The sequence below is a fragment of the Pungitius pungitius genome, chromosome 2, assembly GCF_949316345.1.
Source record: "Pungitius pungitius chromosome 2, fPunPun2.1, whole genome shotgun sequence".
NCBI lineage: Eukaryota > Metazoa > Chordata > Actinopteri > Perciformes > Gasterosteidae > Pungitius > Pungitius pungitius.
This window is the reverse complement of record NC_084901.1, coordinates 20,855,198-20,868,492: the sequence shown is the minus strand read 5'-3', so window position 1 is coordinate 20,868,492 and position 13,295 is coordinate 20,855,198. Positions and strand designations below refer to the sequence as shown.

The 13,295-nt window shown below is 47.0% G+C and overlaps 2 protein-coding genes across 3 annotated transcripts; one reads left to right on the top strand and one right to left on the bottom strand.

The window, feature by feature from the left end:
* Nucleotides 1-1,013: 1,013 nt before the first annotated feature.
* Nucleotides 1,014-3,623, bottom strand: shisa3 (shisa family member 3). The gene is made up of 2 exons (XM_037459641.2): nucleotides 3,005-3,623; nucleotides 1,014-1,623 (listed from the first exon to the last, which is right to left on the bottom strand). Exons 1-2 carry the CDS (start codon nucleotides 3,273-3,275, stop codon nucleotides 1,025-1,027), a joined length of 870 nt encoding a protein of 289 aa, XP_037315538.2. The 5' UTR covers nucleotides 3,276-3,623; the 3' UTR covers nucleotides 1,014-1,024.
* A 1,307-nt stretch (nucleotides 3,624-4,930) lies between these two features.
* Nucleotides 4,931-13,151, top strand: LOC119211552 (BEN domain-containing protein 4). 2 transcript variants are annotated; one of them, XM_037462540.2, is made up of 6 exons: nucleotides 4,931-5,422; nucleotides 7,900-8,559; nucleotides 9,550-9,641; nucleotides 9,804-9,830; nucleotides 10,005-10,245; nucleotides 11,403-13,151. In XM_037462540.2, the coding sequence occupies exons 1-6, from the start codon at nucleotides 5,002-5,004 to the stop codon at nucleotides 11,633-11,635; spliced, it is 1,674 nt and encodes a 557-aa protein (XP_037318437.2). In that variant the 5' UTR covers nucleotides 4,931-5,001; the 3' UTR covers nucleotides 11,636-13,151. The 2 variants fall into 2 exon arrangements, with proteins under 2 accessions (XP_037318437.2, XP_037318436.2); XM_037462539.2 differs by having other exon boundaries at nucleotides 9,762-9,830.
* The last annotated feature ends 144 nt before the right edge of the window (nucleotides 13,152-13,295 follow it).

Genomic DNA, 13,295 nt, shown 5'->3' with positions numbered 1-13,295 from the left:
ACAAAACAAAAAACCCTAAAGAGTTTTATTGCTCACAGTGACTCAAATGAGGTTTTGCACAAATTAAAGGGTTTTATTTTGATAAAAGCTGTGAGTCTTCAGTGTGAGCAGCAACAATCAGGACTCTAACCGGGACTAAAAGGAGCCCAGGAGAAGTCGATAGTGGAATCTGTAAGACTTTTAACGCGGTAGTGAACCGCTTCCAGCTTTCACCCGGCGCCGATTGCCAAATCTATTTCACACTCCGATAACCGGAGCACAGAAAGGCCTTTTGTCCAAAGTTTTTGCTATACCTGTTGGTGCAACCTAAACCTCTGTATCTGGGGCGAGTTGTTTTTAACACTGTGACCGTGTCATGCTCGTTGAACACTAACAATGACGGATCTCATCGCTGCATTCCTGCTGTGAAGTCTGGCGCGAGAATGAGCGACAGGTAGTGAACGGCTGCGGAGGCCACGACCGCTCCGGTTTCGTCTGAGTGATGACGATGATGATGATGAGGCGTCTTTCGGAGCACGGGAATCGAGTTCGACAGACCTCAGCGCACGGAAGGTACAGGGAGACGACGTTTTATTCGCTGCGAGAATATGACAACCCTGCTCCAGGTCCAATGCATGTACAACATTATAGAAAAGTCCACATTTCCTCCATTCTACAGCCCTTTGTATATCAGATCCACCCCTCTTTCAGAGGTACTTGCGATTGTCAAAAAACAGTTTTTCCCTGGTTTCAAACGTCCATTTCTAATAATGTAAGAAATAAAAATACAATGCGAGGCCAGTGAGGACTATTTACAATTTAAGACAAGAGTGCAAAAGATAAAACACTGTTGCTGCCTCTGTTGAACTCTGATGTGTCCTGTGAGGCCGAGCTTTGTCGTATTTTGTCCCTCGTCCTCCCGCCGCGCTCTCAGTGTCCTTCGGCATCTTTCGCAAAAGGCTCACATCCAACCAGCTAAAACCAAAGACCCTCTAATCCCTCCACGTTTCCCCTGCCTGGGGGGGGGGGGGGGGGCGTGGGCATGTCAGCTCTGTCCGAAGTCGGCGAAGCCCTTGGTCGCCGAGAAGGTGTCCGGCTGCAGGGGGAAGAAGTACTGCTGGGGCAGCAGGAAGCTCTGGGAGGGCTGGTGGAGCTGCAGCTGGGTGTGGGTGGAAGGCAGCTGGTGGTGGTGGTGCTGGTGCTGCACGCCTGCCGACACGGCCCCCGGGGGGGATGTGTAGGGTGGGGGCGGCGGCGGGGGCAGAGTCTGAGGGGTTTGCGACGGGCTGGAGGCCGACGAGGACACGGCGGCGGACACCAGGCAGCCGTGCTGCTGCTGCTGCTGCTGCTGACCCCCCTGACCTCCGAGAGAGAACCTCCGGATGGAGCTGCCGCCTCCGGCCGAGCTGGAGCTGGTGGTGGCCGTGCTGGACTGACGCGACGGGGCGCGCAGGCTCGGGGGGGCGGAGGTGAGGAACATGGGGATGGTCTCGCCCTGGCAGCTGCGCAGGGAGAAGCGGATGGGCTGCTGCGTCGGCTGCTTGGGCCGCAGGCAGGTGCAGCAGTACACGGCCACCAGGGAGCCGACCACCACGAAGGCGACGAAGATGCTCCCCACCATCAGGAAGGGCACGTAGATGGGCTCTGAGGGGGGAGGGGAAGAGTAGACCAGTGGTGAGGGATCGCCTTCATGTGACGTAAGACGCAGGTTGTTAATACACATCTACATTTAGGGCAAACATTTACCATGGTTGGTGATTTTTTTATTATTTTCCCTTCCCTGGAAACCAAAGAACTCAAAAGATATTACACATGATTTTTAATTTAACTCTGCTATGTAACATTCACAAGTGCAACATAAACACTCATAAAACAGGTCATAAAACATTTACTATGATTACATCGGTTTTACTACATTTTCCTCCAAACAGCGGTCACCACTTATGCTCACAGGAGGAGTTCCAGTTGTTCACAAATGCATTAAAAACACTTGTATGCGTGCCACTACATTAGTGTGTTTTTTAAATAGAGGTTAGTTTCACCTTGTTGCTGAACTTAAACCTATACCCTACACTGTGGCAACTTCAAATAATTTAATAAAGTTATGACTTGACGTCTCTTTATTAACAAAACGGTCACGTTGCTGTTGGAAAACAAACCGCTCGGGTTACGCTCTGTGAAGCCCTCTGCACTTTGAGAGGAAATCAGATAATGTTTATTTATTTTGACAGGAACAAATTAGAAAATTGTGAGCACACAGTCCATTCAGTTAAATTGCTTATCGCTATGGGAAATTTAAAGAAAACTTTAAAGAACCTTAAAAGGTTAAAGTGACCTTTTATTGAAGGGTTTGCAACACAGAGGGTTAATGTAACACTTTGGGCCCCTTGAAGGCTCAAAAAAAGTTCTAGATAATTTATTGCTGTCTAGGTTGTGATTGGTTGGCAAAGTCCGATTAAATTTTTTGTTTGGCAGCACAAAAAGCCGGCTTGTGCGAGTTAAGTTTTGAACACATTCCTGCATTCTGATCCCGTTTGTAAGGAGTTAGTCTGAAGAGCATTTGTTGAGTGACTGAGTGAGTCCCCCAGTTTCTTTTTTTTTGCACTGATGTAATCCAGAATTCTATGAAAACCTTCAAACACAGTGACTGGAAATGTATAAGGTTGAATAGGTAAATGTTACAATTCAGCAGCACACTTTAACATGTTTATCTCACCGCGTTGTGTTAAATAAATAAACATATTTTTAGTGTCTTGAGTGAATGAACCAACCATTTAGTATCGCATTGCGCTTTCATGAGACATGAAACATGCAGTATTTGGTCCTCCTCGGGGTGCTTCAGCTGACCTCTGTGAAAACTCCAAAAACAACTCCCCACGTACCCAATATTATTGTTTCATTAGTTTACTTTATTCTCGTGGAATTGTGTTGCTTTTTCGGTTTGTACCCGACCAACTTTTCTCCCATGCTAAACGTGCTCGAGGTGCCCGAGGGAAGCGAATCCAACGTCAGAAGGCGAACTTACGCGCAGCGAACTCCGTGTCGTCCACCTCCCTGTCGTTGGTGCAGCCGCCCTGGTCCAGGCGCGCGTCCGCGGCCGCGCAGCAGTAGCGCAGCGAGCAGGTTCCGCAGCACACGGTGGCGTCCGCGGTGTCAAAGTCCTCCGGGCACTGGAAGCCATCGTGATAATTCCCGTTAACGTCCAGCCAGCCGTGGCAGTACTCCCCCTGCGCGTCCGAGATCCGCAGATTCCAGGTCAGATATCCCAGCAGCAGGCAGTGCAGCAGGCGCACCATCCCGGCGAGCCGCCCTTCGGGTCACGGTGCCCTGCGTCCGGGTGAGGGGCCACGTCCGGGCTCCCCGTCCACCGAGTGAGTCGGTTTTCCTGGACTAGTTGCTCTTCATCGGGACGAATTCACCTTGCGAGAGAAAACGCGGCGGTCCGGAGATGCAAACTTATGTCACGGTCATCTCTGCACCACCCGAACCCTCCTGAGATGGAAGTTCCCAAGTTGCAATGCGCGCGAAATCCTTTGGTGGAAAGCCGCTCTGCACGGAGCGTGTTGAAGTATCACCGGGGGAACTCTGCCCTCATCCAGACCAACTGCTGCGGGCTGCCGAGGACGTCTCGTGCTGTGGGTGCAGAAGTTGTGCGCCCACCTCACCCGGGGACCCGCTGCTTTTGTGGCTCTAGCTGTGCACGAGCGCACGTAGCTCCCATTAACCGGACGTGCGCGTCCGCGTGACTGTAGTGGTCGCAGTGGGGTCGATTACCACGAAGGTGCCTCAAATAAAAATGTATAAATGATCTTTGAGAGCTTGTTGCATGAGTGGAGACCCACGTTTTGAATTAGGATCTCCCTTTCTTGATGTGATCATTATCGTTTTGACATTTAAGACTGAATAAAGTAAATGTATTTGCTGTAAGAAACACTATTAAAGTGAGACAATACGCTGGCCCTGACGTAACTTAAAGTTTAAACATCAGATCTCTGGTTCTGAATCTAACTTTGGGTCAGTTTGTGGACGTCGTTGCTCTGCTCCAACTGCACTGTTTCACTCAATGTTTAATCTAATTTAACCATTTATTTACAAAAGATGTAGCTATTCAAGCCTGTTGAGCAACGCAGAGGCTCACGTTCATGTGTATTAATAGATGGTTATTTCTCGGAGCGGAAGGACCTCTGCAAAATAATTCAAATCTGACGTAATATTTTACGTAAATATGATTTTATACTTTATTCCCATCATTGCTTAAACCTATAGCCATATTTGTAATCTTTTGATGTGGCGCCCCCCCGTGTTGCTGCAAACTTTTCGGCCTGCAGGCTGCCGGACAGCTGCTGAGCTAAAAGCCTTTCAAACACATTTAAACGGCAGAAGGTTGGCCTTTTCGCTACTTCAAAAAAAACTTCATTAATGATCTAAAGAAAAAAAATATTCTGAGGAATTCCAGTACAAAAGCTGTAAAAATCATCCGCCCCTCCCATTTTTTTTTTAGCAATTTGGATGAAATGTTATAAATGTAGCTTCAATCTCAAATATTTAGAAAAAGCAAACGAAAATAATAATTGTGATGATCTGCTCATTTTATTATTTTGGGGTGTTTTCTTTGATTTGATTCATTCCGTTCATGCTCGCAGCTCTGGAGCAAAATGGCCTCTGCCGTTTTATTTGCAGGATCTCTGATTTTTTTTTTTTTTTTTCATTTCCAATTATTAATGCCATTGCGCCCCGTTGTTCTCTGCTTGGATGGCGGCTACAAAGGAGGCAGGCTGCAAGTCCCGCCTGCATTTGTCTCCGGGGGGAGTCTCCGTGTCGGCGCTCCCGACTGGGGATTGGAGCGGCGGCTTGTCAGTAAGTGAGCCCACCCTCCACTTGCTGTATACGAGGGTCGGGGGGGGGGCGACCGAGCCAGACACAGTGACGGAACTGATCCCCCCCCCCCCTGGCCTGTCAAAACCAACACGCCGCGATACCGACCCCGGAGCCCGTCCGCCGCGCTGTGACATCTGGCCCGGGATGGAGGGAGAGATGCAGCCCGCCGATGAAGGGCCGTGCGCCCCGAAGATGTGCCGACCGCCTCGGGGTCCGTACAGCACCCTGAAACCCTTCCAGAGCAGGCGCTCGGCGGGCAAGTCGCGCTTTGACAGGTCCGCCGTGGTCGGGGTGCCGCTGTTTGGCGACGGAAATCACTTCACTTTCCAGCCCGAGCAGCATCATCGTTTCCAGCCTCCCCAGCACCACCAGAACCACCAGCAGCACCAGCAGCGTCTGCAGCAGCTCCACCAAAGCAGCTTCGCCATCAGCAGCAGTCAGCAGCATCGTTTCCCCGGTGAGAACGGGCCCGGCAGCGGGGTCCCGACATCCACCTCGGCGGCGGCAGCGTCTCCCGGTGCCCCGCAGCGGCTCTCCCCGGACTGCACCTACGGCATCAGCGCAGGTGGGTTTTTCCAACTTGTTCAGAGTGATGGGGGTGACTCCTGGTCCATGCGTGCGGGTCCGCTCCATCTCTACAGCGACTCTTATTCATTTGGTTTTGGGGTGACGAGACTTTTCTGAGCTACACGTCCTCAGATTTCCTGATGACGGTGGTGTATATTTTGAGTTTTTGATGCCCAGATATCTCCTCACATGACTCCTCCACGCGGAGTCAAACAACTTGAATGTAACACAAAACATTAAAAGCCAGCATCGCCTTTGTTCAACTGAGCGTGATGTTTTTGTTCCCAATTGTTCTTTTCTTCTTCTTCTTCCTGTCAGCGGTGATTGATTCGCTGCTGTAATGAGAGCAGTCGTGATTGAATCTCCTGTGTGCATGTGCTAAAAATGACATTGGATTATTGTCTGTGTGTGTGTGTGTGTGAGTGTGCAAGAAGGGCCCTTTGGTTGAAACACATTGTTCTGTGCTAATTTCTCTCCTCAGCTGCGGTTCATTAGTGGGCTGTGCAGCCTCAGTAAGAAATGTGTTCCCTGTGTGGAGGGCGCGTCCACGGGAACCAAGATGAAAGCAATGAACCTAATCCTGCTGGTTCTGAAATTAAACATTGCTGTCTCCTCCTCCCAATCAGATTAATCTCGTTTAAAATCCAGTATTCATCCCGAGCTCAGGTTGCACTGTGGCAAATGTGTGCATGAAGCATCCATTGTTTTATCTAAAATGAGGCATCTTTAACCCACTTCAATATGTGAGTGAGTAGATTTACGGATTCTCTCTTAGTTTAAAGCCCAGAGTTCAGTCATTCTCACCCATTGTAGCATCCCTTCCAGCATTCACACGGTTTCTAAATAACAAAACCATCATTTCCCAGCTCCTTTTTACACACACGCTCAATCTAATCCCAGCTAAACCAGTCGTGCATCCTCACTGATAATAGCACATCAAAGTGCTCTCAATATGCACCACGGCAGGAACTTAACGCCCCTCTCATGGCTGAAAAGAAAATAACCAAAACTTGATACCCTCATCAAGAAGGGAGACAGACCTCTGGACTCAACCATCGCTTTGGCAAACAATGACACAAATCCCATTGAAAATCCTTTCCCAAAGACTTGTGATTAAAACAAATGGGGCTCATAAATTTGCCTCTGCCGAGCGTGTTGTTTTAATGAAATTTGATGAGGCTTTCAGCTCGCACATCCCCAGCTCTGGTGAGGGAGGAGAGTAGTGTGGCGAGTGTGTGTGTGTGTGTGTGTGTGGGGGGGGGGGGGTTTGCAGGATGAAGGCGAATGATATCAGATACATCTCGACGGGTAAACAGAGACAGCACGCATATTAATAAATGCGACACATCTGCGCCAGGCTGATAGATACGTCTGAGCGAGTTGCAACGCAGCAGTGGCAGCCTAGAACTCATTTTGTCTGCCTGTATATTATGTGTGTGTGTGTGTGTGTGTGTGTGTGTGTGTGAGGACACTGGACTCATAATCATTACATGGAGGTATGTGTGAGATCGTCTCACTCAGACGTGCTCAGACTACTCAGGGAAACTGTACGCTGACGGCTGGTTCCTGGACAATAGCTGCGTGCCGATTTCCTTTGCTCGGCTGGCTTCGGTCACAGCCGATACTGTGTCTTCAGAGTTTATTGACATCTGAATAATTTAGCATAATCAAGCTGACATTTCTATGAGCAGAGGGGCCTACTGTATGTGGAAAGATTAGCCTCAAACGAGAGAAAAGGGAGGCATAAAAAGAGCCACAAGCAGAGAGACACAAAACACAGAATCCCTCGCTTTGTTTCCAGAGGCTTCCAGTGGAAAACTTCATTGTGTTTCATCAGTCTTTTGCTATTTGACTTCTCCCTTCCGTTAAACCACCACATGTTATTTCACAGCTGAATTTACTTCCACATTTAGATTTATTCGGCTCTCGGCCCCTTAATATCCAGACATATGTGGTTAAGGCCCCTTGTCACATTTCAGATGTCTTGTCAATAGATCCACAAAAGACCCATTTAGCCTCCAAACCTCGGACATAGTTGTTGAGAAGTCTTCAATGGCGAGAGGTCAAATGATCAAGACTTTAAAAGCAAAAGCGAAAATGTGACCACTGATTTGTGAAGTACAAACTATCGTCATCTACATCGCAGTACAACAGTAACATGCTGCTCGTGTATAACACTGTAGTCCCAGAGCAACCAAGAGGTCCAGCTAGTAGCTGTTCTGGAGCGTTTTGCCTTGATCACATGGTCTTCATCAACAGAACCAGTTTGTTCAACATAATGGAAGTTTAGAAAGTTTTTTTTTTTAAATGTTTATGGCAATGATGACTCAAACTTGGTCTGCTGGTTAAGAATATTTTATGCAGTCAAAAGTTTTGGACAGTGGTGGGATTATTTAAGATAAAAAATGAACCACGACTCTCAGAATTATGAGAACGGTCTCAATTGACCTCTTGATTTTCCCTCCCACGCCGCAGAGAATCGTCTCATCCTGGATGCCTTCGCTCATCAGTGCAGCCGAGTCCTCAGCCTCCTCAACAACGGCCGCCTCCTGGAGCCCTCCTCCTCCTGCTCCTCCTCCTCCTCTTCCTCCTCTTCCCTCACGTCCACCATCAAGCTGGAAGGCGGGCCGGCGGAGGCGCAAGGGCCTCGCTGCTCCTCGCTGTCAAAGTCCAAACCTGAAGAGAGTTCCTCCACCACGCACCCAGAAGAGGGGGCCACACGAAGCCATCTCAACCAACAGCAGACCTCCGCCGTCCTCCGCATCTTCACGGACTCCCTACAGAGCTACCTGCTCTCGGGGCCTCGGCGGCAGCAGCAGCAGCATCATCATCATCATCATCATCCGGCCGCCGGGCCGGACGATGAGCAGCCTCCATCCGCAGAGCCCGGCTCGGGCGCCATGTCTCCTCCGAGACACGGCCTGGCCGGCTTGGGCTCGCCGGCGCCGTCAGAGTCCTACGGCCACCCGTCGTCCACGCTGCCCGAGGAGGAGGAGGAGGAGGAGGGGGAAGAGGAGGAAGAGGAGGAAGAAGAAGAGGAGAGCTGCTGTCCACGCTGCCTGGAGTTGGAGCAGGAGGTGCTGTCTCTGCAGCAGGAGAACGAGGAGCTGCGCAACAAGCTGGAGAATGTCCCAGGTGCGCGTGAGAGACATAGGGCGCCACACGAGTTGAGTCCACTCTTTGCGATGGGTCCAAGGAGTGAGACACAATGGTGGCAAGTTTAAGGAAAGTCAAACTGTGTTCTTGTATGAAATGTATTACTGTCGGGGCAGAGTGTGATACGGGAGCCTCGAGGTAATGGCTTCTCCATTGTACCGGATGTTTGTTATTGGCAGTGGTAGAGGAAGCACTCAGAACTTTTATTAAGTAATATACCGCAGACCTGGAGGGTTTAATTCAGGGCTGGACACTTGAGACTTGACTGAGTAAACCTATGAATATTGAAAAAAGCAGCATTAGTTTCTATTTTGGAACATTCATAGAGCAAACCTCATGAATGATTAATGAGAAAACAAGGATGCATGTTGCAAGTATTTGTCATCTTACTCTAAAATACTGTTTTTTGTATAATAAATAAATAAAAATGCATCATAGTTTATTTTTCTAGATTGTGGATCAACATTCAAACACAGCCACACGACTTGCAAGGCAAGAGTCTTTAGGAAATTGCTGATTTTGTGACTGTTGATTATTCAACTAATTATTTAATTCTTTCTTAAGCTCTTTTCATTGGTCCCTGTTTTATAAATCAGTAAAAATAGTTTTATTTGGAAATATTCTCATGAAATGTTCATTTTTTTAACCTTTTATTCACACTAATGCATCAATCACTACGGAATCTATACGTCGTTGATGTGTTCCCATCAACATTAGACTTTGATGACAATCAAATAAGTGTTTGTGTGTCCCCCCCACTTTTAGAAAGCCACATGTTCCACCTCTCTAAATACATCACAGAGTTTTAATAGCATCTATTTTTATTCATTTTCCTGCTCTCCCAAAAGCATCACCCTCGTGTCCCGTTGACCTACTTTTCACTAAAAGATCTAATTATATCTTCCCTTTGCTGGATCATTGTCGTTAAATTGACCACCAGATGGGTCGTGTGTTTGTATTCCTGCTCAGCTCCCTGTCAAAATGTCCTCGACTACTTCAGGACTGTTCTGGAGTTCCACAACCAGCTGGTCCAGCCGCTGCCGGAGGAGCAGCTCACCGAGGTGAGGATTCACGCCGCTCTACGTTATCTCCAGCTTGGCAAAGGATGTGTGAAAGCATCACATCTCATTCGTCCCAAACAACTAACTCTAACCTCCTTGTGTTAATTGTGCCTTTTTCAGTTGTGTGAACGCTTTGTTAAAAAAAAACCTCTGTCCACGCAGGAAGAAGAACGGCAAACCGTCTTTGAGGTCTGTGCTTTTAGTGAATCATATGTGTGTTTTTAAGATGACAAAGAATGCAAAGATATTTGTGCGTTTGTTTGTCTGAAAACAGGACGTGCTGGCACCCTAAAATAAAACGATAACCCACCTGGTGAGTGCTGCACAACCTGAACTCCTTGATCCTCCTCTTCCTCCCTGCAGGGCAGCAAACAGCTGCTGGAGAACTATCCCCTCTTCATCTCTAACAAGCAGTGGGACGAGGCCGTCAACTCCTCCAAGAAAGACGGCCGGCGGCTGCTGCGCTACCTGATCCGCTTTGTCTTCACCACGGACGAGCTGAAGTTCTCCTGCGGTTTGGGCAAAAGGAAGCGCTCGGTCCACTCGGGAGATCCCGGCCTGGAGAGGCGACCGCTGAACCCCGTCAAAGTCAGCTGCCTCCGAGGTACAAGGGAGAAGAAGACGCCTGCCGAGTCAGCGGCGCTTGCATTACGCTTCGGGCGATTTAAAGTGATGCGTTGTTGTTGAAACGCTGGGAGCTGAAACCAGGAGGTCTGGCAAATGTCTGCTTGTAAAAATGTTAGTGTTGGTTAATTCATCTCGTGCCGGGCTTCTTGGAGTGCTGAATCTTTTTACAGCTCATGTTTCACACTTGAGAAGCAGCCGTAGCTACTATATGCCTGTATAGGTCATGAGACCATTTTTCAACATATTAGCAATCAGATTCAGCTGATCGCCACTACAAACCGCCTCATAATTGATTATTTTAACCCTCCAACCACCTGGAGGCAGCAGAAACCAGTTGTGAACACTTGGATACCATCTTTTAACTTTTAAATGTATATATTAAATGTGTCGGCAAACACTGGGGTTACGTAAGCATCCAGCGGTTACAGAAACACATTATTATTCATTCAGAGGTGTGTGTGTGTGTGTGTGTGTGTGTGTGCACCTGATGAAGGTAACTCTAACATTCACTCTTCTTTTTACTCCGTTTTTGGCTGCACTACATCCTGAGGGAAACGTCTGGCTCTTTTTCATTTCTAAATGCTCGTCTCTGTTCCCCAGCTAACTGTGTCCGTCTGCTGCTTGGTGCTTGTCAGTTTCTCTGAAAATTGCTGCTTGCCGTGGCCTAAAACAACAGTGTGAGAGCAGAGGGATTGAACAAAAAATACGGTAACGTTGAGGGCCAGACAGCTAAATAATAAGCTGAAACTCACTATAAAGCTAATTCAATAAGAGGCCTTTATCGGTTACACAATGTCACACTGTCATTTCATATGTTACAAATGTATATATTATAACACTTTGAAGGGCAGAACAGTAGTTTGAAGGAAATCGGTGAGAAATATGAGTCAGCATTATTACCTTATTACAAATGTCAGCTCAGGTCATATATTGAACCTACTTATGATTTAAGGCTTTTCATGTGTGTACAGTTAAGTTGACAGTATTCAGACAGGGATGTTTTCCATCACCAATAAAAAAACAAACGCACCCTGCAAACCTCCATCCCGTCGAACACTGGTCCAAGTTAAAGTTTTGCTTTGGCATGTTTGATCTCGGGTTTTGATTGATTGAAAATGCTTCATTTCCCCCCAGAGTTCATCCGCATGCACTGTGCCTCAAACCCGGACTGGTGGATGCCTTCGGAGGAGCAGATCAACAAGGTGTTCAGCGACGCCGTCGGTCACGCCCGTCAGGGCCGCGCCGTGGGCACCTTCCTGGGCAGCAGCGGCAGCAGCACCAGCAGCCTGTACATGGACGGCTTCGACGGGCACCTGTCGCAGGACGAGCCGTACCCGAAGGGGGGCCACAGCGGCCAGTCGGACTGAAGGAACGGCAGAAATTAGAGACCCGATGTAGCTGCACAGCAAAACACCCCCGAAACGCTGAGCACTTCACAGAGTGAAGGAAACATTCCAGATAATGTTTAGCTTTCACTCCCTTTGAATAGTTTCAATACCTTAAGGTGGTTTTATTTTTTATTTGAGTCTTCCATTTGCTCCTTTTTTTTCTATGGTTTGATGGTTTGAACAGTTTTGTCACTACGGATTCTTATGTTTTGAGCCTTTGAGAGTCCCAGTGATTTATTTCTTCCTCGTGAAGGTAATCAGGAATCTATTTGTGCTAATGTTGCCCAAGCTGGAGACTTGTAACCATCACGTCACAGAAAGTAGCATTTCATACTTTCCCACCAAATTGTGCGTCATCGGCGAAGCACCTTTACTTGCAAATCTTCAACAGGAGTGCCTCCGAGAAAGTTGTGTGCTGTTACCTGTAGTCTTGCACTTTTCATTTCATTCCCTCAATTTTTTTTTTTATAAATGTATATTCAGATGGCTCGTTTTAAAAAGAGAAGAACATTAAGAGTATCTCCAATGATTCCGATGGGTGAGAAAAGTCTTGGTCGAGTCTGATTTGAGGAAAAAAGAAGACGTAGTTAGTATTACAGAACAGTGTGTACAGTTCAATAGAATTCTAAGAGGCATTGTGAAATGCTGCATATGTCAGCAAAGCTCATGTTTGAAATGCAGAATCAGAAAATAATGGGAAACAACAAGACGGTTTCTGTTTAATGCTAATTTATGCACTTTCTTGGCTCTGTCAGATTATTCATCTTGACGAAAAGGTTCTTCGGCTGAAAGGTAAATGCATCGCATTCTACCTACATTTATTTATCCTATCAGTGGGAAGACTTTTTGTCTCAGGATGAATAGATGTTGCCGTATAATATTGCCTTAAACTTGATTCAAGACCACAACGCTATAAAGTGCTGGTGCTTTGTGTTATCAGTTGTCTCTGTCTTCTTTACAATGACAGAGAACGATCCTTTCTAAATAATCATCTGTTGACCCAAGAAAAATCGAGCACTTCTTTCTAATTTGCACTTTTACGCATCTCGTCGCGGCTCAAGCTGCCCGACACTGAGACGTCTTTAGAATTGAGCCGCTTGTATTCTTTGACTTTGTATTTATTATATTTGGTACTCGATCACTTCACTTCATGACACCGTTTTCTACGTTTTGAATGTACCGGATTCATTAGGTCAGTTTGCCACGTCGACTGTGCTGTGTACATGTGTAATATAAAGTACAGTATCGTGTGAGGTGTTACCACGTCTCTCTCTCTCAAAAAGCCAAGTAGAAAAGTGCCACAGAAACCTTTAACAGTGGGATTCTGTCGTCGTGTTGCTGTTCTGAATGTGAGCGCTTATTTGTATTTACTCCCTCAAAGTGGCTGTTATCAACACTGTGAAGCATCAATAGGATTTTTACAAATCTAATAGCTTCTATTGTTTTTTTTATTTATAATGAATAAAAGAGGCACAGAAGGTGAAAGCGTACATTGGTGGTGGTCTCCTGTTGTCATTTTTTTTATCGTTCTTAGTAATTATATTCCTGTATATATATTATTTGACAAGTGGAATGAGCAAATACCAAATGCAAATGAAGGGACATAATGAAATATAGAATATTGAAATATACTATTCCT